At 47.8% G+C, this 20,631-nt stretch overlaps 1 protein-coding gene and 1 long non-coding RNA gene across 4 annotated transcripts in view; one reads left to right on the top strand and one right to left on the bottom strand.

The window, feature by feature from the left end:
- The window catches only part of ARHGEF9 (Cdc42 guanine nucleotide exchange factor 9), a 179,807-nt gene that overhangs the window by 157,997 nt on the left and 1,179 nt on the right, over positions 1-20,631 (top strand). The window contains exons 10-13 of one of the 3 annotated variants that reach the window (XM_067304382.1): positions 6,468-6,711; positions 7,450-7,518; positions 18,019-18,178; positions 18,546-18,617. In XM_067304382.1, coding sequence (XP_067160483.1) covers positions 6,468-6,711; positions 7,450-7,518; positions 18,019-18,178; positions 18,546-18,617 — 545 coding nt within the window. Of the gene's footprint in view, positions 1-6,467; positions 6,712-7,449; positions 7,519-18,018; positions 18,287-18,545; positions 18,618-20,631 lie in introns of those variants that run through there. The other 2 variants (XM_067304383.1, XM_013949133.2) reach the window with 2 other exon arrangements.
- The window catches only part of LOC106489851 (uncharacterized), a 310,540-nt gene continuing 309,728 nt past the window's right edge, over positions 19,820-20,631 (bottom strand). Inside the window, exon 5 of the long non-coding RNA XR_010885584.1 lies at positions 19,820-20,509. This is a non-coding gene — a long non-coding RNA (uncharacterized lncRNA). The remainder of the gene's footprint in view (positions 20,510-20,631) is intronic.

Below are 20,631 nucleotides of genomic sequence, written 5' to 3'. Positions count from 1 at the left end.
GCTTGTGTTTTACAGATGACTTGTTTTACACATGAGAAGTAGAGTGTGACCTAGCATAGAGTAAAACATGGCACTTGAAAAAATGGGCCATCCTAAAATCATAAGCCTTGCATAAGACCTCATAGTCTCTCCTCGCCTGTCGTGCCCAAAGAAATATATAGGAAGAGCTTCTGAAATGCATAAAGAGGACCGAATGGGGACCTGCAAAGGTACCAGGTGCAAATCATTTGGCACATACGTTAGGCCAGGTTGCCTCTCAAGGCTGGACTCTGCCTTGGGGAGAGGAGCTTTTGCGTTCCCCTCCATCTCCCAGTCAATCTGCAGTGGCCTCAACTGCAAGAAGCACGAGAGCTGCTGAGAACCAGCCTAGCGCAGCAAATACAAGCAGCATCACTCCTCCGTCTCCCCTCAGCTCCCTTTAGACCTTAACAAATCCTCTTTTTTCACCGGTGGGACTCTTAGCCCAGGCACAGCGCAGGTTCGTTACACCCGAAAGGAGCTCTGATTCCTCCTGGGCTTTTTCCAGCCACAACTTGCCCCCAAACCTGCTCCCCTGTGTACTTGAAACACCCAGTGCCCATTTCCGCGAGGGATGAGAGCTAAGCAGGAGATCCCCGAATGCTCGGCTGTGCCTTCTGACGGAGGGGCGTATTTCATAGTTACGTGCTCCTTTAAGCTGCAGGGCGGCTTCTAATTCTGGAGCCGTTTTGCACTAGCACTCGACTACGCAGGCAGATTGTCCCTCTTGTGATTAATATTATATTTCCTCTGCAGCAGCACGGGAGGGTCTGAGTCATGCACAAACATGCCGTGCAAAGGCAGCGCCTGTCCCAGGTAGCTACCGGCTGGGATGCTCGCAGCGGAAAGCAGCTGATTGATTAAAGCCAAAGGGCGGGAGGAGGAGGCAGCACGAAAGACAGGCAGAATAGAAGAAGTCGACTTAATGGCGAGATTTATTGAACAATCTGATTTATAGATACCATCCTTTATTAGACAGCTAGATCCGGTCCAGTGATTTGGAGGGTAGGTGGATAATTCATTGCCTCAGATCTGCAGGCTGGGATGTTTTCCATTTAAAGTCTTGCTTTCCTTATGACAGTCACAAATGAGATTTTTGTTTTTCCAAGCCCTCCTAGTGAAAGTCCCCTCCTGCCTTCAAAGAAGGGACAGCGAGCCGGGGAGATTTAAGTCAGAGCAGGAGAAAATGGCCCAAGCGGATCATCTGCACGGGTCCATCTCCCTGAGCACAGCCGCTACCCCAGGCACCAGCACTCCGGCTCTAACCCTCCGAAAAAGCAACTGCAGAGAGCAGGGTTGTGGTAGATATATGTAATGTGTCAAAACTTTGTTTTGTGCTCCCATCAACAATTTTTTTTGGGGGGGGAGCTTCATCTTTTTCCTTGCAAATCCTTCTTACACATTACATGAGCAGACTGCAGAGCATTTTTGTTCAGAAGAGCTTAATTAACCTCTGCTAGAGAAAGAAGGCGAAATCGCAGAAGCTGTAGGGTAAAAAAAGATCGTATTTAGACAAATAAGTACAAATGACCTAAACGCGTCCACCACGCAAGGCAATCTGGCTGCGGTCTGCCGCCACCGTGCTCTTAGGTGGCTGCTCCTCGCGTTTGCTGTCCCGCTCTGTGCTTTGGGGCCTCTGTCATGCTGCCCCTGAAGCCCGCAGCAATCCTGCCTGCTCTCATCCCTCTCCTCCTCCATCTGCCGCTTCATCCCAGGCACTGTCACGACGTGGAGCTGGAAAGGACCCCGGGAGATTAGCTATTCCCTTAGCAGGATCCAGTATCCTCAGATCATCTCTGATGGATGTTTGTCTAACCTTATTCCTGAAATCTCCAAGGAAGGCTGTCCCAAGACTTCCCTATTTTGTCTGTTCTGGTGCTTAACTACCCTTATAGCCACAGAGGGGTTTTTTTTTTTACAAGTATCTAATCTTATTCTCCCTTGTGGTAAATTAAGTCAAGCTACAATCAAGATGGAGAATAATCACCGGCCTTTTTACAAGAAGATTTCGTGTATAGAAATACCAGTAGCATGTTCCTCTTCATTCATGTCTTCTCTAGGTTAAACACCTCCAGTCCTTCAGCCTTTCCCCCGGGACCGTGTTTTCTGAGGGTTTTTTCCTTTGTACTTTTTCTCGCACTTCATCCAATTTAACTCAAAAAAAAAAGAAATTTAATACGACATCCAAAACGAGGCAGTGCAATCCAGCTGAGTCCTCATCCTGATTAAACATCGCTCAGTAATTTCATCCCAGTTCCCTAGTATGGTATTCCTGGGATAATCAGGACTAGCAGCAGCCAGCTGTCCCAGCTGCAGGTTCTGCCCTCCCTTAAGCACCTTTTAACAGTACGGCAACTTATATATCCAGCAAGTCTCCATTTGATGTGTATGTATTTGCTTTGTCCTTCTCACACGTAGTAGTTATGCCAGTCTCTTTAAGTCATCTCTTTCCATCCTCAGCAAGACATCTGTTTTCCTTTACCTGTGTGTGCTTGCTTGATTCAGCTTATGTGCTTGAAGAGAGGAAGGATAGTCCTGTGCCCGACAAAAAATGGGGTCCGGAACAACAGGGTTCATTTCTCAGCACCGCTATGGGCTCCCTTGCAGGCTCTGGCACCAGTTGCGCAAAGCAGCATTGCTTCCATTCCCTAGATTTTTCCCTGAATTTTGATTCTCTTGCCCACATGCATAAGAAGCTCCTTAAAACAAGGGTTTGGCCTAATTTGGTGTATGTCTCATGTAGCACAGATGGGTTCTTAACTTTTGTTAAAATCAATTGCACTGGAAGCCAAATGCGTTTGAACGTGCCCATGCTTCAGTGGTGAGCTAAATAATATGTATTATTCTTGAAGAGCTGCAGGAACATTTGTGATAAAATAGCCATGGATTAAATACTTATTATGCTTCCCATACTATAGATATTAAAATTTCATTTATTAGTGAGCAGTATCCATCCACTGAGTGTAGGCCTGAAGAGGGGAAGAAAGGAGGAATGACGATGGGAGATGACTAACTCATTAAAAATGCCCCAATCTAGTTACAGTCACCACATCTGCAATATGGACTGAACTTTCTGAGAAACCAAGTCCATTCCAACTTGCACTCCATGCACCCACGCCTGCTCTTCACTCGGATGTTTTTGTGCTCCGTCACGGTACGAAAAGTCAAGGATCCCTTAAAAACCTGGGGCAGTGGTGCAGGAATTTGCAGTTACCAAGTGGGGGACGGTCCTTCTGTTGTGGCAGTATGAAGCAACGTATGGTAGTATGCACTCTTGTCGCTGGGCAGCAACTTGCACCTAGATAATGTCATGGACCTTTTTGGAGCTCTGTAGCTTTTCCATACCTCTTTGGGTGATTTCATCTCTCCCCACTGCAGTATGCATCTCTCCTCTGGGCCTTCCTCCTTGCCCTCCAGGGGCTGAGTCTCCACTGGCAAATTGCCGTCAAGCCGGAGGCTGAGAGCTCTGGGGAGGGTGATGGGGGAGAAGATGATTCATTGCTTCTGGCTTCCTTATTGAAAAGTTTCTTCTCAAAATGAGAGGAAAAGCGGCAGACAGCAGCTTCGTGCTTATTGCCTTTCGCTGATTTTCACCCGTGCTCATTTAATGCCCAAGGACAAAACCGCGACGTTTCATCTTCGCGTGTGTTCTGCAAATGGTCTAGAGGAGCTCGTCGAGCGCGTTCCTGCCCGCTGTTGCGTTTTCACCGGCAACAGCAGCGCGTGGGGCCATTTTGCTCCCCAAAAGCGCTCGCGTGCTTCCGTTATCTCCTTATCGTTCCTTCAGCAGCTCCTAGGCAATCATCATTGATTACCTTCATCTCCAGGACTCAGCGGTGCCTGCGCACCACGGAGGCCTTCCCAACGCGCCACCGAAGCGTAGCGGAAGGCAGCAATTGCTGCTGCAGGAGCCTTGGAAGGGAAATGCATGTAGCGATTCAGTCGATGGGTGCAAACCAGATGAGGTTCGAGCGCACCGTCCTCTGGGAGCGTAACAGGAGCGCCACGCTGTTCAACCGTGCATCGGGGTTTAGCTGCTCGCTAGCGGCAGCTAGTTAAAAATAACCCGTGGTGGCTTCCAAACACAAATTGGGGAGAGAAGAGTGAAAAAAATAATGCATTTAATATGCCCAAGAAAAAAGCTAATGCACCGAGGGCTGCATTTTCAGAAACAGATGAGGAGGATTGCGATTATTTATTCTCATCATAGCTTTTATGCATGAATCTCTGTACCGTCACCAGTATGGCACAGAGGAGAGTGGCTGGTGCCGCTTCACCTCCCTCACTCACAAGGACAGTCTGTTCGGTGTTTTGTTTTGGAAGTTTTCATAAGCGGTGAGTCTGCTGCTTCCCCTGGGGGAGGAGGAGTATTTCTCAGTAGAGCTAATTTAACGAGCACATCTTTTTCTTTTCCCCCCGTAAGGTTTGTTATCCAGATTTTTTGAGAATGTGATAAAGATAAATGCTATTTCTACGGACTAGTCCCAGACTATAATTTAAACACAATGCACAGTATTGATTTAATTGAGCAAATTTAGTGCAATTTTTACGGCCTTTTCTCAGCACTTCACTGTTGGGGGCAGAGAGAGAGGAAAGAACCGATTTTCCAAGTTAGCACAGTATAGAAAAGGTTTTTTGTTACATATTCAGCTTGAAATTTCCTTTTCCAAAGTTTTGGACTGCATCACAATTCAAAGCCTACATCCTAGAAGAAGAAATTTCTACAGTATGTTAGTCAATGGCTTTTTTTTTTCTTTTTTTGGTAGAGCATTTCAGAGAAGGGAGCCGGGTGTTAAAGACTATAAGCTTCTGGACGGTGCCCTGACTCATGATTGTTAGTGCTGCCTGACGGACCCGTGAGGAAATTTGCTGAAAATTTGTGATGTGCAATTTGCTTTTCTGAAATTAATGATTTGTTTAAAATAATACTTCTTGCTTATCTTTAAAAAAACCTCACTCCTAAATCTTATTCGAGTAAATAAATGCTGTACATTGGTTTTATTTTTCCTCTCCAATGAATCCTTAGACATAGCATTTATCTATGGCACTCTCAAAAAACCAAAAGGTATTTAAGTTAGATTAATTTCATATGGCTAAATATTGGGTTACGAGAGTGGGTGGAGAAAGGGATTCTTAATTGTGCCTTGCTAAATTTGGCTTTTTAAATATGTATGCCTTGTCACTTGAGTCACTTTATGTGGTCATGCTTTTATATAATTAATATCCTGTTTTCTGATGATCATCTTTTGTTACCTGTTCCTATGAAAAATGTATAGATGTGGGTCTGATTCTCCTCTTGCACCAGTTTAAATCAGGAATCGTTTCATTAAAGGCGATACAAAACTTGATGGACCCAATCAAAATAAATATGAAGGGGGAAAACAGAAAAAAATGGGAGTGCTATTTTTTGCTGCAGTTCGTCAGCATCTGCAATTTCCCCTCTGTGATTGAGCAGTTGACACCACAGCGCTCAAAATACTTTTTAGTGCCACCTCCACCTACCGCTGTCTCCCAGCTGCCGCGAGCACCCGCCGTGGTTCAGTGGGGGGATGCGGGGAGCTGGTGCGTAGCATTGCTGCGCAGGCGGCTGCCGGCGTGGAAATGAGCCCCAGGAGCTGTGGGTGTTTTCCTGGGAGTTCAGAAAAATTAATAATAAAGACTACTTTTTCTTTCCCTTTCCTGACACCGAGAAGTGAGCTGTCTCTGAAAAAAAAAAAGGCCGGGGATGATCTCCTCAGAAAGCAGCCGAGGACGAACCAGTTTCGTTCTGAAGGCTGCAGACGTCCAGGAGGGAAAAAGAGAAATGTGAGCTGGACCATGAGGTTAAAACCAGCGGGTGATGGGGTAGAGATGAGCTAAGAATTCTCCGAACTGAGAATCAGGGTAATTTTCTCACCGATGCCTTCTCAAAGACTGGGAAATGAGCTCCGGGGAGAAGTGGCAGAAACCCCATCATCTCCTGTGACATTTAGACTTGGTTCTGAAAACACCGAGCGCTGCTCTACCAAGTTTGCACTGCCAAACAAATACGCAAGCTGATTTCTCAAGTCTTGCCCTTCTACACAGCCTCTTTTGCAGCATAGGAACCCGATCAGACCCTTATTTTCCAGCTTCTTCTCCTGTGGAACAGGGGTCACAGCATGTGCTTCATTAGAAGAGATCAAACCCATGGAAAAGGATGGAAGTGCATTACCTACTCAGAGGCATTTCTTCATGCCCGCAAGCAAAATCCTGCAGCCTGAGGATTTATATTTTCTTCTGTCATGCCTATAATCGACCCTATTCACTTAGCCAACAGCAAATGTGTTCATGGCAGATGAGGTTTTAAGAATTTGATCATATTTCACCATTGCTTCCCTGTTTTCTTCAACCCTCCCATGAATTCTCTGTTGGGTTCAGGCTCTGTAAGTGTCTTATGATCAGCCCATCTCTCCTTTTTTTCTCTACAGGACCTGATACGAAGAGATATCCTGTATTACAAAGGTCGCATAGACATGGATAAGTACGAGGTGGTGGATATAGAGGATGGGAGAGATGATGACTTCAATGTCAGCATGAAGAATGCCTTCAAACTTCATAACAAGGAGACTGAGGAAATGCACTTATTCTTTGCCAAGAAACTGGAGGAGAAGTTGCGATGGCTCAGAGCTTTCAGAGAAGAAAGGAAGATGGTACAAGAAGATGAAAAGATAGGTGAGGAATCTGAAATGAATCTGAAAGGAGGTTGATGGTAATATTAAAATTAGCCCCAACTGTTGAAGCCCTTTTTTTTTTCTTTTTTTTTTCTGTAGAATTACTGTTCAAAATTGTTCAAATGTCTTTGGCTGGTCTCGATGTCATGAAATAGGTATCTTTCCCATTTGGTTACTGGTATTTTTGCCCATCCCCAAACAAATTCTGCCCATAGCTTCAAGCCTGGACCCAGTGGACCTCCGTGGGTATTGCTGGGAGAGAGACGTCTCCAGCCACCTACCCTCAGGGAAACCTCAGAGTCTCCTGGCTGCGTCATTTTTGCTCTGATTAAGCATGTCTTGTGCAGGATAGGAACGCAGGAAAGTCGATGACTTACTGGCCTTGCCCTTCCCTCAGCATGAGCCCGTAAATTGGCTGTAACCAAAATCAGTTTGTGCTGCTCATCTGTAGAGCACTGGGCATATTTATGATACTGTATAAATAATAACGGGTCTAATCTTACGTCTCATGCGGTCCCTGCACAAGCGAGATTATAAAGAGGCCTTTCCTTGCGAGGCTGATTTGCTTTTCAATAAAACGCCTCCCCGTACGCACAGCTCACGGGCTGAGGCTTTGCCACCGAGGGGGTTCCGTGTTTGCTAAACGGTGCAGAAAATCCCCCCGTCCCCACCGCCCCGAAAGGACAAGCGGCTTTGTAAGCAATCTTCTGAACTCTGTTTGCCGTCTTCCCTTTTTCAGGCTTTGAAATTTCTGAAAATCAAAAGCGGCAAGCGGCAATGACAGTAAGGAAAGTCAGTAAGCAAAAAGGTAACCGGCAACATGCCCTGTGCCAGGTGATGTGAGGGTGGAGCGGGCTGGGCTGAATCCTGCTGGGCTAGGATCCAGCGTTCCCCTTGAATTTTCCCCCTCCCTTTCTCTCTCTCTCTTTTTTTTTTTTTTTATAAAACACCGTTTGTGCTTTGTATCCTTTCTTAATGTATCTGTGGGCCAAATTAATCTCTGGTCTACCGCGATTGAAGCCAGTGGAATTTTACCAGAGATGAATTTGATCTCGTGTCTCCAGTCTCGTGTCCGGAAGCTGTCCCTGGGGGCAGAAGCCGCTCGCTGATCCTCGGACTAAACACACGCAGTCGTTTATCTCAGGCTGCAATGGGAGTGAGTGCGGAGATGTCGGCGGGGGCTTTTCCTAACACCCAAAGGCTCCCGTTAGAAAAGAAAGGAAGATGGTTAAAATGCTGGAGCCAATAAGAGATCTACCCCTTTCCTGCTTTTGGAGAGGGGGGGGCCCGTATTCCCTTGGGCTACCTATAACTTTTTAAGGACAGCACAGTCGCAGCAGCTCTAGGAAGTAAAGCATCCTAGTCCAGACATTATATATCTCTAACGTCGGATTCATTTCCCGGCGCAGGCAGACTACAGCCAACTAAGAAATGCCATGCTAGATGTTAAACCGAGTTGCAACTGGCTGAAAGGCCAGTGCTACTCATCTCTTGCAATAACTCTTGCAGCTACAGGTTTTGAAATAGGAACTACGGAGGGAAAGTCAGGGAGGTCATTTTTCAAGTTTCCCCAAGCTTCCCAAAGTCACAGGCATACTGATTAGTTACCAAAGTACCTTGGCACACCCAGGCCTTTAAATGGGTTTTGCGAGAACTCATCATTTCTTAGATGTTGTCAGTCCCGGGCAGATTCTTCCCCATTCAGTACAGGCTTTGGGTTATTTTTTGCAAGTCGAAGGAGCTCCTTGCTTTCTGCCTCACCTATTTGTTGTCTACTGGCTTTGCTGGTCCAGTAGTGGTTCGCTAGGCCAACTGTAAACACATCGGTTTGCTGTGTCTCTCCATCGTCATTGGTCTTCTCCTCGCTACTAACTCCCTATGTTGTCTTCTGAAACATTCTCTAAAAGCTCTCCTGGCCAGATTTTCTAAGCTCAAAATATGCATACACCCCAAAACGGGCCCAGGAACACCTATCGTATACGATGTACCTACAGTGCAGGCTACTATCACGAGATCAGCTGAGCAGATTTGCCCCTCACCTCTTGCATGCTTTTCCCTTAGCACGGAAGCTATCACTGAAATTATGGCAGCTGGAAAATTACAGAACCTGACTTGCATGGCGGCCGTAACAAAGCCAGTTTTAATTGTTATTTGCGATTTAACCATTCGATTATATTATTAATTAATTAAGCTATTAATTAATTAATAATTTTACTGTTTGATCATTAACTGACACAACTCAAAAGTGCCTGAGCATGCCTACCAGTGCTCCCAATTAAATCACTGTACTTGCATCCTGACAAGCATAATATGCCTAACTGTATTTATTTCTTACACAGCAATTGCTCTCTTATCTTCTCTCTTTCTCTTTCTTTTGCTCTCTCTCTCTCTCTCTGATATGAAAAAGTGTTTGGGGGTATTATCCTCAGCTCCTCTGATTTAAAATTAATTAGCTCCTACCTCCCCAGAACATCAGTCAGCCTTTCTTTGTGCAGAATGAGCTTATGCCATAACACTGGGAATGCTTTTTATGAGATGAAGTCCTCGAGTCCGACCGCGACTCCGTCAGACTCAGAGCGTCGAGTTAAGCGAAGCCTCGCTGCTTTGCCTAACACGTGAGTTCTGGAATAACAGCAAAGAGCATCGTTCAATTAGCCGCTCTGCCTCTCTTGTCCTACGCTGTAGTAATCGTAGCCCAATCTCAAGTTCATTCGAGGAGGTGCTGGCACTGAACGCTTTGCCAAAGTCAAACTAGTGGGTTTCTTACTCGGAGGAAAGTGGTTTGTCGGGTGCGTTTGCCCCAAGCCCAACGCGAGGCGCGAGCTCCTGCAGCGGGGAGCCCGCGGCGTTGCGCGGCAGCAGGGGGACCTTCCCGGGACATGGTTTTCAGGGACTGACCTTTTTAATCGCTCCATGTGCATTTTGCATGCAGTGCCTGCAGGATTTTTGCCAGAAAGGCGGACGGGCAGACAGGCGGGCGTTGGAAAGGGTGCCGGCTGCGGGCACCTGGGCACCTGGACTTTCCACGGCAGCGTCCCGCAGCGAGGCAGAGGCGCTGCAAGGGGCTTTGAGTTGCTTCTGGAGCATCAGTTCCATCCTGAGAGCAGGGAAGCACTTCAGGAATAGGAACGTTTCCCCCAGCTCCAGCAGAACTATTTATCCATTTCGAGTTAAGACCTTTGCTGGACAGTGGTTACCGCCAGACTTGAGGGCTTTATAGTCTGCCCCGACATGCCGAGAGCCCCGTTCCTGTGCCGGCAGATGTCTATTAACAGGCTTGTTTCTAGATTGGCTCAGTCGTTCCCTCCACCTATTCGATGGGAAACAGTGGTAATTTCCCTGTCACAGAATACTTAAGGAAGAGAGAAAGGCCGTTAAGGAGGTGAAATGGAAAAACGCAATCAGCTTTGGCAGAGGCGAAGCAGGAAAACATTTTTCACATAGTGTAAAACCACGACTTATTTCATGCACCGTTGTGCCCTGCCTCCCCAAAGCATTCCTCCGGCGCTAGCTGCCGTGCCCGTTAAAAAGCAGCCTTTCAGCTGCCGCTCGCTGCGGTAGGCGAGGGAGAGGCGGTGAGCTCAGCTGGTACCGAGAGAAGAACCCAAAACTCTGCCCCCTAAGCTAATGGAAACGTTATTCGGGTAGCACAGCTCCTTGCGTTTTGAAAGATTTTTGGCGAGACCAGGCCCGCAGTGCCAAGGTCCCTGCCAGGTCGATGTCCCGATGAGCAAGGTGAGATTTCAGCAATACACTAGGGTTTGGACTACATATTGCATGGGGCAAAACGGAGGGATATTAGACCAGGTGCCTTAAGACAGCATTAAACCAATTTTCTGCCTGCTTTAAGTCCATTAGACATAGAGTGAACGGGTAGTGTTGGCTGTGCTCCTTCGCAGCAGACAGGGAAAAGGGCTGGTTTTCATGGGTTTTTTTAATTATTATTTTTTGTTTTGCATTGATTGTTTAAGATTTTGCCTCTTGGTTACAGCCCTTTAGCTTCTTTCAATGTCAGGGAATAGAATTCAGTGTGGTGTCTCCTAGAAATAGTAAAATAAGAGATTTATTTGGCTTGATTTACAAAAACAACAAAAATCCCCACAACCCTTTTTAAGCTACAGACAATCAAGCGTGCAGTTCTTCTGCAGATAAGTCCAGCTGCCACTGAGGACCTTTGCTGCCTGCACTGACAAGCGAGACATTAAGATCGCGTCAGGTTGTGCTTCCAAAATTACACTTATAATTGACTAAAACAGTGAAAACGAGGCTAAAGTTGCCTGGAAAATGGATCCCCAGTGGATCTCCAGTCCATCTTTAATGTAGAGCCAGGATTATCCAGGGTACATTTGCCATTTCTAAGTGTCTGAAAACACCAGGCTCCAGTGCTTCTTTAGTGCCTCAGCCCGTCAAGAGCTGCTTTTGCGATAGCTGCTTTTAATCTCCGCTGCAACGCTTAGTGTTTGCAGCTCTCAGAAGCTTTCAGTCCCTTACCGGATGCTCAGTTATGGCCTCATGCGTCCCCACGCAGGACAGCACGTAGTCTGTCTCCTTCCTTCGAGGGTGTAAGGTGTCTTTGCTCACGATCCTAGAAGCTATTGGTGATTGCAGATTGCGGTGCCTAGTAACGTGAGCCCAATCTCAAAGCACCGTTTCCCATGAATGTTTCCAGTTTGGTGTGAAATGGCTGTTCAAAGTAATACGAGTGACCTTAGGGTAAAGTGCTAGATGGGAGGGTTTCCCCCTCGCAGGCGAGTGCTGCAAACCCATGCTAGGAGTCAGCCCCTTCTGTCCCGTGTTGTCTCTTCTGTGCTGTGCCACAGCTTCACCAAAGCAGATGCCCCTGACCCACACTACTCTTCAGGCTGGTGGTTTGGGCACTTTTGGCAGGAGGGAAACATATATTCAATCACCCCCCCACCTAGTCGTGGACTTAGATGGATGCTGAGCTCCATCTGTCATTCAGTCTGCCCATAAACACCCAGCTATGTATATCCCAGTAGGGGTTAAATCTTCAGCCAGCATGAACTGCTTGGGCCTCCAGTAAAACTTGCTCTGAGTCACTGCATTTTCCTGCTGACTTCTTCCCTTCTGATGACTTGAGCTTGTGGCTAACTCGCCCATAAAAGCCCTGACCCAAACACCCAACACCTTTTCTCGGATATCTCAACCTTTTTGCAGTTCAAGCTGTCCCACAGCAAGTCTCCCTAGCAAAATGCAGGTGAGATGACTGAGTGCTAAGGTACCTCTGCTGGCTTTATCTGACTGGCTAGGACAGGTCTTGCTGGGTAACAGAGTTTCTAGGTGCCTCCTGCAGTTTTTCCTGAGTGTTTGAGCCTATGCTACTGCATCTTCATTGCTAGCCAGATTGACGTGGCCCTGGCATGGTTCCCCATCCTGTTCTCATGTGTAGACATAGCCTTGGGGGGAATGAATGAGACTGAGCAACACATAAAGTAACCTCTTTAAAATGAAGAGGAGCATTTGCATTTTCAGATAATCAAGGTTGTTGTCCTTTTTTTACAAAGCTTCCCACAGCGTAGGTGAAGGAATGGAGCTAACCATGTTCTCAGTACTGCTTCCCCATGGATTCAGAGAAATCCTAGCGCTCATCCCATTGCCTGTAAATTAGAGACCCCAACCAGAACCGCCAAAACACAGCCAAGGTGATTATGCAGTGACTATCTAGGGCTCACCAAAGCACTTATTAGTCTCACTGATGATCATCTAGATAGATGACTTCTCAGTGGAGTAATTACTAACCTGATTGGAGTCAGTAGTTTTATCTGAGATTTGGTCAGATTTACAAACTAAGCAAATCAGGAATAAATTCCAGGGTGCGAGACCTCTGAGATTGGCATCAGTGACTCTGCAGTGGGCACATGCTTTTGAGCAAATTCTCCAGAGGGATCTTTTTGGTGAGATGTGAAATGGATCTCTTGGGTTTTCCAGCAATCCCAAAGCCCTTATTTGAAGAGTCTAGGTGTTGACATCAGCGTCATGTTGAGAAACCAACTTCAGTAAGTCTGTCAACCCAGATTCTCCTGCAGTTTCAGTTTGATGTGGTGTTTTAGATAGGGGATAGTGTAGCTGGGTGCATTTCTTCAGCCCAGGAGAGGCTGCATTTCAGGGAAGTGATGGATGAAGTGACCTCTTCATATCGATGCAATAGATGGAGTGATCTTTGCTATCAGTGTACACAGTGCTGGAGGAGATGGAGACTATATAATTACAGGATGGGATAAATTAGTTTTCACCTGGCTTTGATTGATAATGCCCTGGTATAATTTATTCCATCTTGCCTCATTTAGCTCTTGCTTATCACATGAGGAATCATTATCTTAACGTCTAGTCTAATAACACCAGGTTGCAGTAACAGACTTGATAAATATACTCAGGAAGGTGAAGTTACCTCAGTATTTGTAGATACTGCGCTTGGCTGTGGATTAGCCAGGACACGAGGCCGTTATTTCCCTCTGTCACATTTCTAAAGGCTGCAAGGTCCCCCCAGAGGAGCAGCTGGCCCTTTTCCCTTCCTCTTCCCCCAAACGGAGAAGGGAGGCTAGTGGTTAGAAAAAGGAGCTAAGACACATCTCATCACCGGGTACCGTTCCTGGTAATACCTCTGCAAGGCTGTTGAGTAAAATCCCCTGCTGTTTAAAGAGCCATGGCTAATGCACCACTTAAATTCCTCTTGAATTGGGTGAGTATGACAACATTTGAGCTGGGTAGTTTAGCGTGCAAGCAACAACTGAGGAAGTAGGTGGCTGATCAGGACTGCCGTCTGAGGCAGCGTTTCCTAGTCGCGGCCCCTAGCTACCCCTCTTGCTCTAAAAGCTAGTTCTGCAGTCAGGGAGCAGAAATACTGTCGGACACCGAGCAGTCTGCCAACTCTAAATGTCACAGCAACTCAATGAATAGTGGAGAAGTGCTTTGAGATCCTCTGTTGAAATGTGCTGAAGAAGGGCAAAGGGCTGTTCAGCCATGACCGCTTCGTGTTCTTTCTTTCACTCGTCGCTGTTGCGGGAGTATTTAACCGTACAACGCCTAGTGTTCTTGAGGTGCGTTCCCTGCTGCCCCACGTTGCATGGGAGTTACGGTGGCCATGAGGAGGGTTAATTTATGAGGGTTTTGAGCATGTCTCTGGAGAGATGCAAGTTGCCGTAGGTGCTATTGAGAGCAAAGGGACGTGAAAGCTTCCCGGTGTAGCACTGCTTCCTTTTCTACCAGCAGAGTCCCAGGCTTGGCCAGTACAGAGAGCAGGTGTTGATATTTTATTATCTCCCACCTAACCCTGCTAATGAACAGCGTGATGTCTAGATGGGTAGGTAGAAGAAAAACATACAAAACAGCTCATGAAAGTATGAGATAAAATCTTAACAGGCTGAGGATGGAATAAACATCTTGTAAGGGAAGGTTTCGTGGTTGTATATTGGCAAATAGAAGTGTGTTCTGTGTATGTTTTGTATTAACTCTGGCACAGCACGGTGTTAATGTAGCTGTCCTAGATTATAACTGGGTCTGTCGGCACACATCCATGTGGGATGCCTGGGAGTTAATAGCTCGCTCCAAAATCTTCCAGTGCTAGTTCCTATTGGAAATATTGTTTGGGGTTCCTACGGTAACTCCAAGCACGAGAGACACTTTGAAAAAAGGGAACTAGAAGGAAAAAAGAGACAGTTTTAAATCGCTGCAATTGTTTCCCTGATCTGAGAAATCCAGATGATTCGAAGTGACGTTGTCTGGCACTAAAAAAAGCCATGATTTCAACTGACAGTGCATCATCTCTCTCTGCCAGTTTTGTCTAGCCAGCTTATAAACCCAGAGTTTTCTTTTTGCTCATTCTGAACAGATTTCCACAGCCCCCACCCTACTGAACGATCTCACTGTGCAGCTGCAAGCTTCACGGTCTGCTCCAGTGCAGAATTATGTATGAACCAGCAGAAGGAGCTCCAAGTCTGGGCGTTGGGATATGGCTGCTTTCTTGCACCTAGGAAAGGCAGCACAGCAGCTGTGTCTAGAAATCATTACTTAGCTATCGATTCTTCTCCTTTGAGTTTTGAATTCTGTGCACCCAGCAGCCCAAAATGGCATTGGAAAAGAGCTTTGCTCATTTTTTTCAGCTGAATTGCAGTGGAGTTAGGGCTTTGCATATAAAAAAAATCCCTCCAGAGACAATTTTGCACAATAGCCCCGAGTTCTGGTGAGGGAACAAACTACTTCAGTATAGAATACAAAAATACCAACCTGTCACAGTTTTTCCCAGAATTGCTCTTTCTCAGGCTTTGAAGGTGTTCGGATTGGGTGAATTTCCCTCCTCCTCCCCCCACATAATTCCTGTGTTCCACCTTGTCAAGAAAGTGGATATCTCTAAAAGCCCTTCTTGCGGCATCTCTAGCTATTGCAAAGTGCTGTATGACAATTGCACAAGAAAACGTATTATTATGGACTTCTCAGCCTGATTTTCCAGAGCACAAATGTTTTTATTTGCATGCCTACAAACACACAGCAATTATGCATGCAGAGCCACATAAACAACTTGGAGAGTGTAGGTCTGAGTTTCTTTACTGAGGAAAGTGGCAGCGTATATGCAGATATGTTCCAAGGGGACGTATACGTTCCCATGGGGGGTTGCTGGTGATCTGGCCAGGGGAGTCTGCCTTGCTCTCTTTTGGAGAAGACAGGCTATGGAGTATATGCTTTGCAGCGTAACTCCATGGATTTCAGTGGGCTTCAGCCAGGCTGTTCTTTCTCCACTTCATCCCTCCAAGCGCATAAAATTTTGCTGATCCAGGAGGTTTCTCAGCACTTCTGTGTCGTGATTAAAATACATTAGTTCACCCTCCACAAATTGGTTTAGTGACAATAAAGAGCTCAGACCTGCTCAGCAGGGCAGGCTGGATACATCATGAGACTGACTGTCCTTCTGCAGCCGCAGGATGCAAAAGCCATTGGGCCATGTCATTAAAGAAATGTGTTTTTAAGGTCTTCCAAAGCTAGAAACAATTGCTGTATGTCCCTTAATAGCAGCTTTAGATTCACAGCTCTTTCATGTTGTGGAACATTAGTTAATAACCCTGGTTGCACAAGGACTATTTCCCATTAAAGTAATACGTGGTCCTTTGGGTCAGCCAAAGATCCAAGTCCCTTACCAGACAGAAGAAGATACATTTCCCAGCTCCAGCCACATAAGGGACCTATTCCAGATCCTGACCTCCCCAGAGACCCTAGAAGTCCTCTCCAACCTCTCCTCATCTGGGAGAAGTGGTAATCCCGGAGCACTAATGGCTGGTGGTCTCCAGGAGTATGTCTGCACTGTTGTAAGGGTGCAGGGATAGAGTTTGCTCTCCAGAGCAGACTCTGCGACTGGTTACATTGGCCACCCGTTGAATTGCCCTCTGGCAAGGAAACTCAGAGCAGGACAGTGGTAGAAGGAGAAGGGATGGAAGAGAGAGGGCAGAGATGAGTTCATGCCCTGCCCTTATGGGACATCATTGGCTTGAATCACACAGGGTGGCAAATTCAAATTTACAGTTGGGCCCAGCCAGCAAGGATGGTCCAGAAGCTGTCCAAGGCATCCTGGAAGCAATCCCGTTTGGACTTGTCCTCAGAACAGCAAGGGCTCTGTGGGGTTTGCGTTCTTCTTGGCAGGCTTCTTGTGGGAGAGAGGAGGTTGGGAAAGATAAAGTGGAGAGCTAGATAAAGTACAAAAGCAGAAAACTAGTTGCTGAGTAAGTTCAGATTCCAGAATCCAGATACAAACGCATCTCCAGATTGTTCTTTCCAACTAACTTTGAAACGTTAACTGTGATGAACCTGTTAAAGATTAATAAGTAATGAATCATGGAGCAGGTTTTGTCCACTGTAAGGAAAGGTCTTGGTTCCTCCCTACAGTGGACGGAGAGCTGCATGGCTTGAGGGTATTTGCTGTAAAGAAGAAGAAACCAGTTAGGCATAGTCAAGATGATATTTCTGTTCAGTCTGAACCTTTGGGGGTTTTTAACAACTCGGGACTGGTAAATTCTGCAGCAAGGGGAAGCGAATTAATTCTCTCTCCTGCCGTACTAAAGCCTTAGCTTCGTATCAAAAAGAGGTCCCGGATTACAATGTGGCAACGTATAAAAGTTGTCGGCTGAACTCGGCGCGTGCGCTTTGCGAGGCTTATTCCTTTGCCTGTAAGTACCTGCGGCGCGCAGCCCTTCCCGTCGCAGGGCCGCCGAGCGCTGCTCCCGCAGAGCATGCGTCTGTGCGGGGCTAGGAACCGCTGACCGGGTGCAAAGAGCCGCATTTCTCGTGCACACGTTGCTGTGGTACCTGGGTGCTAATCACCGTATTTTGCCTTCTCTAGCACCTTCCCAGCCGAGGATCTCAAAGCGTTTTACAAACATTAATTAATTTAGCTTCACAACCCTCGTGTGAGGTAGGTGGGTCGTACTACCCCGCTTTCCAGATGAGGACACTGGTCTCCTTGGGCAGAGTCGCCCGGCACCCGCGGTTGAAGCCAGGGCAGGCGGTCGCCTCGAGGTCGCCCCGCGCGAAGCTGGCCGGCCCGCGGAAAGAAGAGCGGGCCCGCAGGCCGCGGAGGCCATCCGCAGATGGCCAGAGCTTCCGGCAGCCCGCTTCCCCGCGCCCTTCGCCCCGAGGCGCGCTTCCCGCCCCGTCCCGCGTGGCGGCCGGCCCGCCCCGGCCGCCGCTCCCCGGGGGAAAGGCCCCGCGCCCCCTTCCCGCCGCGGGAAGGTCTCGCCCCGCCAGCCCGCCCCTCGCGGCCCGCTCGGACCGAGCGGAAGCGGCCGTGCCGGAGGGCGAACGGAACGGAAACCCTCCGGGCAAGTCCCGCCGCGGCCGCCGGAAGGACGGGGCCGGCTGCCCTCGCTCCCGCCACGAGGGGCTTCCCGAGGGGAGCGGGGGGAGCGCCCGAGCTTGGAAAGAGCAAGGCTGAAACCTGGGAGCGGGGTCGAAGGACGCCGCCGGCCGCCCTCGCCCGGCCCGAGGGATGGTCCCGCGGGCCTGGCCGTGCGTCCGAGGGCCGTTAGGCGGCGCGGGACTTCTCCGCAAGGGCCAGCACCGCTCTGCCCGTTACGCGGAAGTCAAGCGTCTTCTCCGAGCCGTCAGCCCGTTGCCTAGCGTAGGTGGCCTCCAAGGCAAGACCCACGGCAGCTGCCGATGCCGTCCGTAGATTTGCCGTCTCTGGCCCAGCTCCCCGCTCGTCGGGACCCTGGTTGTTGAGAAGCGCTAGCATGACGAAGAACGACGATTGACCCCATTGCACTTTGACTGATCTGTTTCTTTTTCCCCCCAATCATCGATGCAGGTGTCAGCTACTCCAGGTCGGTTCCTCCAGCCTACCCACCACCCCAGGATCCATTAAATCAGGGACAGTACATGGTGACAGATGGCATATCCCAGGCCCAGGTCTTCGAGTTCACCGAACCCAAACGCAGCCAGTCACCATTCTGGCAAAACTTCAGCAGGTTAACGCCATTCAAAAAATAATACGTAGAGTGAGACGGAGAATTTTAAACTTAAAAAAAACCTAAAAATTAAAAATAAAAATAAATAAAATTATATTTATAGATGGACCTTTTTTCGGAGAAGCACTGTTGCAACTAAATATGTATACATATATATATATATGCACACACACGTATATATATATATGTATATATATAGAAGGACCAAAAACTTTTTTTGTTGTTTTTGGGAAGCAATCTGCTACTAGATACTAGGAAGCACCAATGATTTCTAATCATGTGACCTATTTTATTTTATTCCATTGGTCGGACGTAATTTTTTTTTTTGTTTTTGGTTTTGTCCCGTCCTTCTTCATTTTCATTCAAGTCGCCATTGGCATCCCAGAGCGCTTTCTCGCTTGTGTGAGTTCGTCGCCGAAGTTCCTCGTGGACTGCACTGGTGTATATTTTATTTGATTTTATTTATGGCGGGGGGCGGGGGGGGGGATGTTGTCTGTTTTGCGGAGCGGCGGGAGATCGCTGCTCCCTCTCCCTCCCTCTCCAGCCCGTCCCTGGCTCTGCCCGGAGTCGTCGTGCCGAGGAAGAGCATCGTCCCTTGCCCCCGCCCCCCGCCGTCCCGCGCTGCCCGGTCCGACTCGTGCCTGTCTGGATGTGCTCTGTCGTGCACCGTGCTCTGCTGCGCAGCATTTCTCTGGCTTTACCTGTTTCCTCGTGGGCAGGGGGAAGCGAGTCGAAGGGCTTTTTAGGAAGTGAGCGGGTTTTCCTTAGTTGATGTCTCGCTTTTTTCTTTTTTTTTTCGATTTTTTGGTTTATTTTTCCTTTAAGCGCTGTCTTTTTCTCAGTGCGGTGTGATTTGCTCACGCTCGGAGCAAGGCTGAGAAAAGAACAGCGGGGGCTTCCGTTTCTTTGACGTCCCGTTTTTCTTTCCGTGGGGTTGCGTTTGGTTTGGATTTTGTTTTCTTTCGAAGCCGAGCCACAACTCTGAAATGCCCACTGCTATCTTTGTCTCCTACGCAAAGATAAAAGCTTAAAAATTGGTGGCTTCACGCCCTCCATTCTAGCTAGCGGAAAATTGGCTATTAGGCTCCACCGAATGGCCGGTTTTCTTCCTTCAGGAACTAAGGTCCCATCCTGCCGGCCACGCTCACGCCTGCACAGCCCTGCTCTAGCGAAGCACTGATGGCTGTTCAGAGGAGCAGTGATCCCGGAGCGAGGACCACCACCGCCCTCCGCTCTTCCCCGTGAGCTCCCGGCTTCGCTTCGGGCCCCGACCTGCCAAGCGAGCCGTTAGCTGCCAGTAGCCACCCGTTAGCTTCAGGATCGTTGCTTAAGTGATTGGGAGTAGCCACCTGCTATGCAACGCATGCGGGCTGTAGCGGCAGAAGGGCTCGCCGTGGCCTCGATGCGGCCCGAGGAGTTTCGCCACGCGGCCGTGGTCGCGTGACCCGATCCAGAGCAGCGATGGGTTGAATCCAACCTGGAGCAATGGTCGAGCAGAGGTGTAGCGCTGTCAGTGGGCTCGATAGGAATCAGCTTAAACTCTCTGGGTCTCTTTCTCTCTCTTTTTCTCACTCTGGAGGTTCATAGCTGTGATTTCAAAGCCGCCTGCTACGATTTCAGCCTTCGGTGCATTTCTTAAGCTTGTAAAACAAATTATTGTGCCCTAGGATGGTTTTTTTTTTTTGCTTGGACAAATGAGACTATTTAACCAGTGTTAGAGGATGAACTTGAAGCTTTGCAGAGCTGTTTTGCAAGCTCCTTTGCAAATGTGGGATGAAATGATTGATCATGGTAGTTGTTGCGTTGCTGTGAATCTCACGCACCTTATAAGCAACCCTGGGCCACCTAGCATGGAGATGCATTTTTTTCTCCCTTAAGAAAAACAAGAAATTGGGGAGACCAGCCGAGAGTGCGATTTCAGTATTTCCATGAAGCCTGTTCTCTTTCAGAGCATTTTACAAGGCAGTGACTATATATTTTTTTTATTTAAGCACAACCATAATCTCAGCACTTTTTAGTAACCTAGAAATTACCGATAAGCAGGAAAGCCCGAGCAGGGTTGCAGAGGGGAAGCGTCTCCCCGCTGCAACCGGCAGTAGGCAACAGGTAAACGCCAGGATTTCCAGATAGGAGGCAACACCCTTTTCTATCAATCAGAACTGATTTTAATGCTCTTTTGTATCTCTGCATTTTTATGCTCAGATATTAATCCAGAATATGCAGCGATTATTATTTTGCTTGTTGAACAGCCTGGGTGTTTAGGGAAGTGACTGAGTTTGGTTCGCAGAAGTGGACTGAAGCATCGTACAGTTGCTGAATGGCTGGAGAGAGCTGCAGAGAGACAGAGAGAGAAAGAGAGAGAGATTGCAAAATATTGTCAGCATGATGAAATTTCACTTATTCCTTTGCCTTTTTAATTGCTTAGGGGAAAAAAAAAAGAAAAAAAAAAGTAA

This window comes from Apteryx mantelli, chromosome 13 (assembly GCF_036417845.1).
Source record: "Apteryx mantelli isolate bAptMan1 chromosome 13, bAptMan1.hap1, whole genome shotgun sequence".
Classification (NCBI taxonomy): Eukaryota; Metazoa; Chordata; class Aves; order Apterygiformes; family Apterygidae; genus Apteryx; species Apteryx mantelli.
Note: the sequence above shows the minus strand (reverse complement) of the source record. Positions and strands in the feature narration are given on the sequence as shown.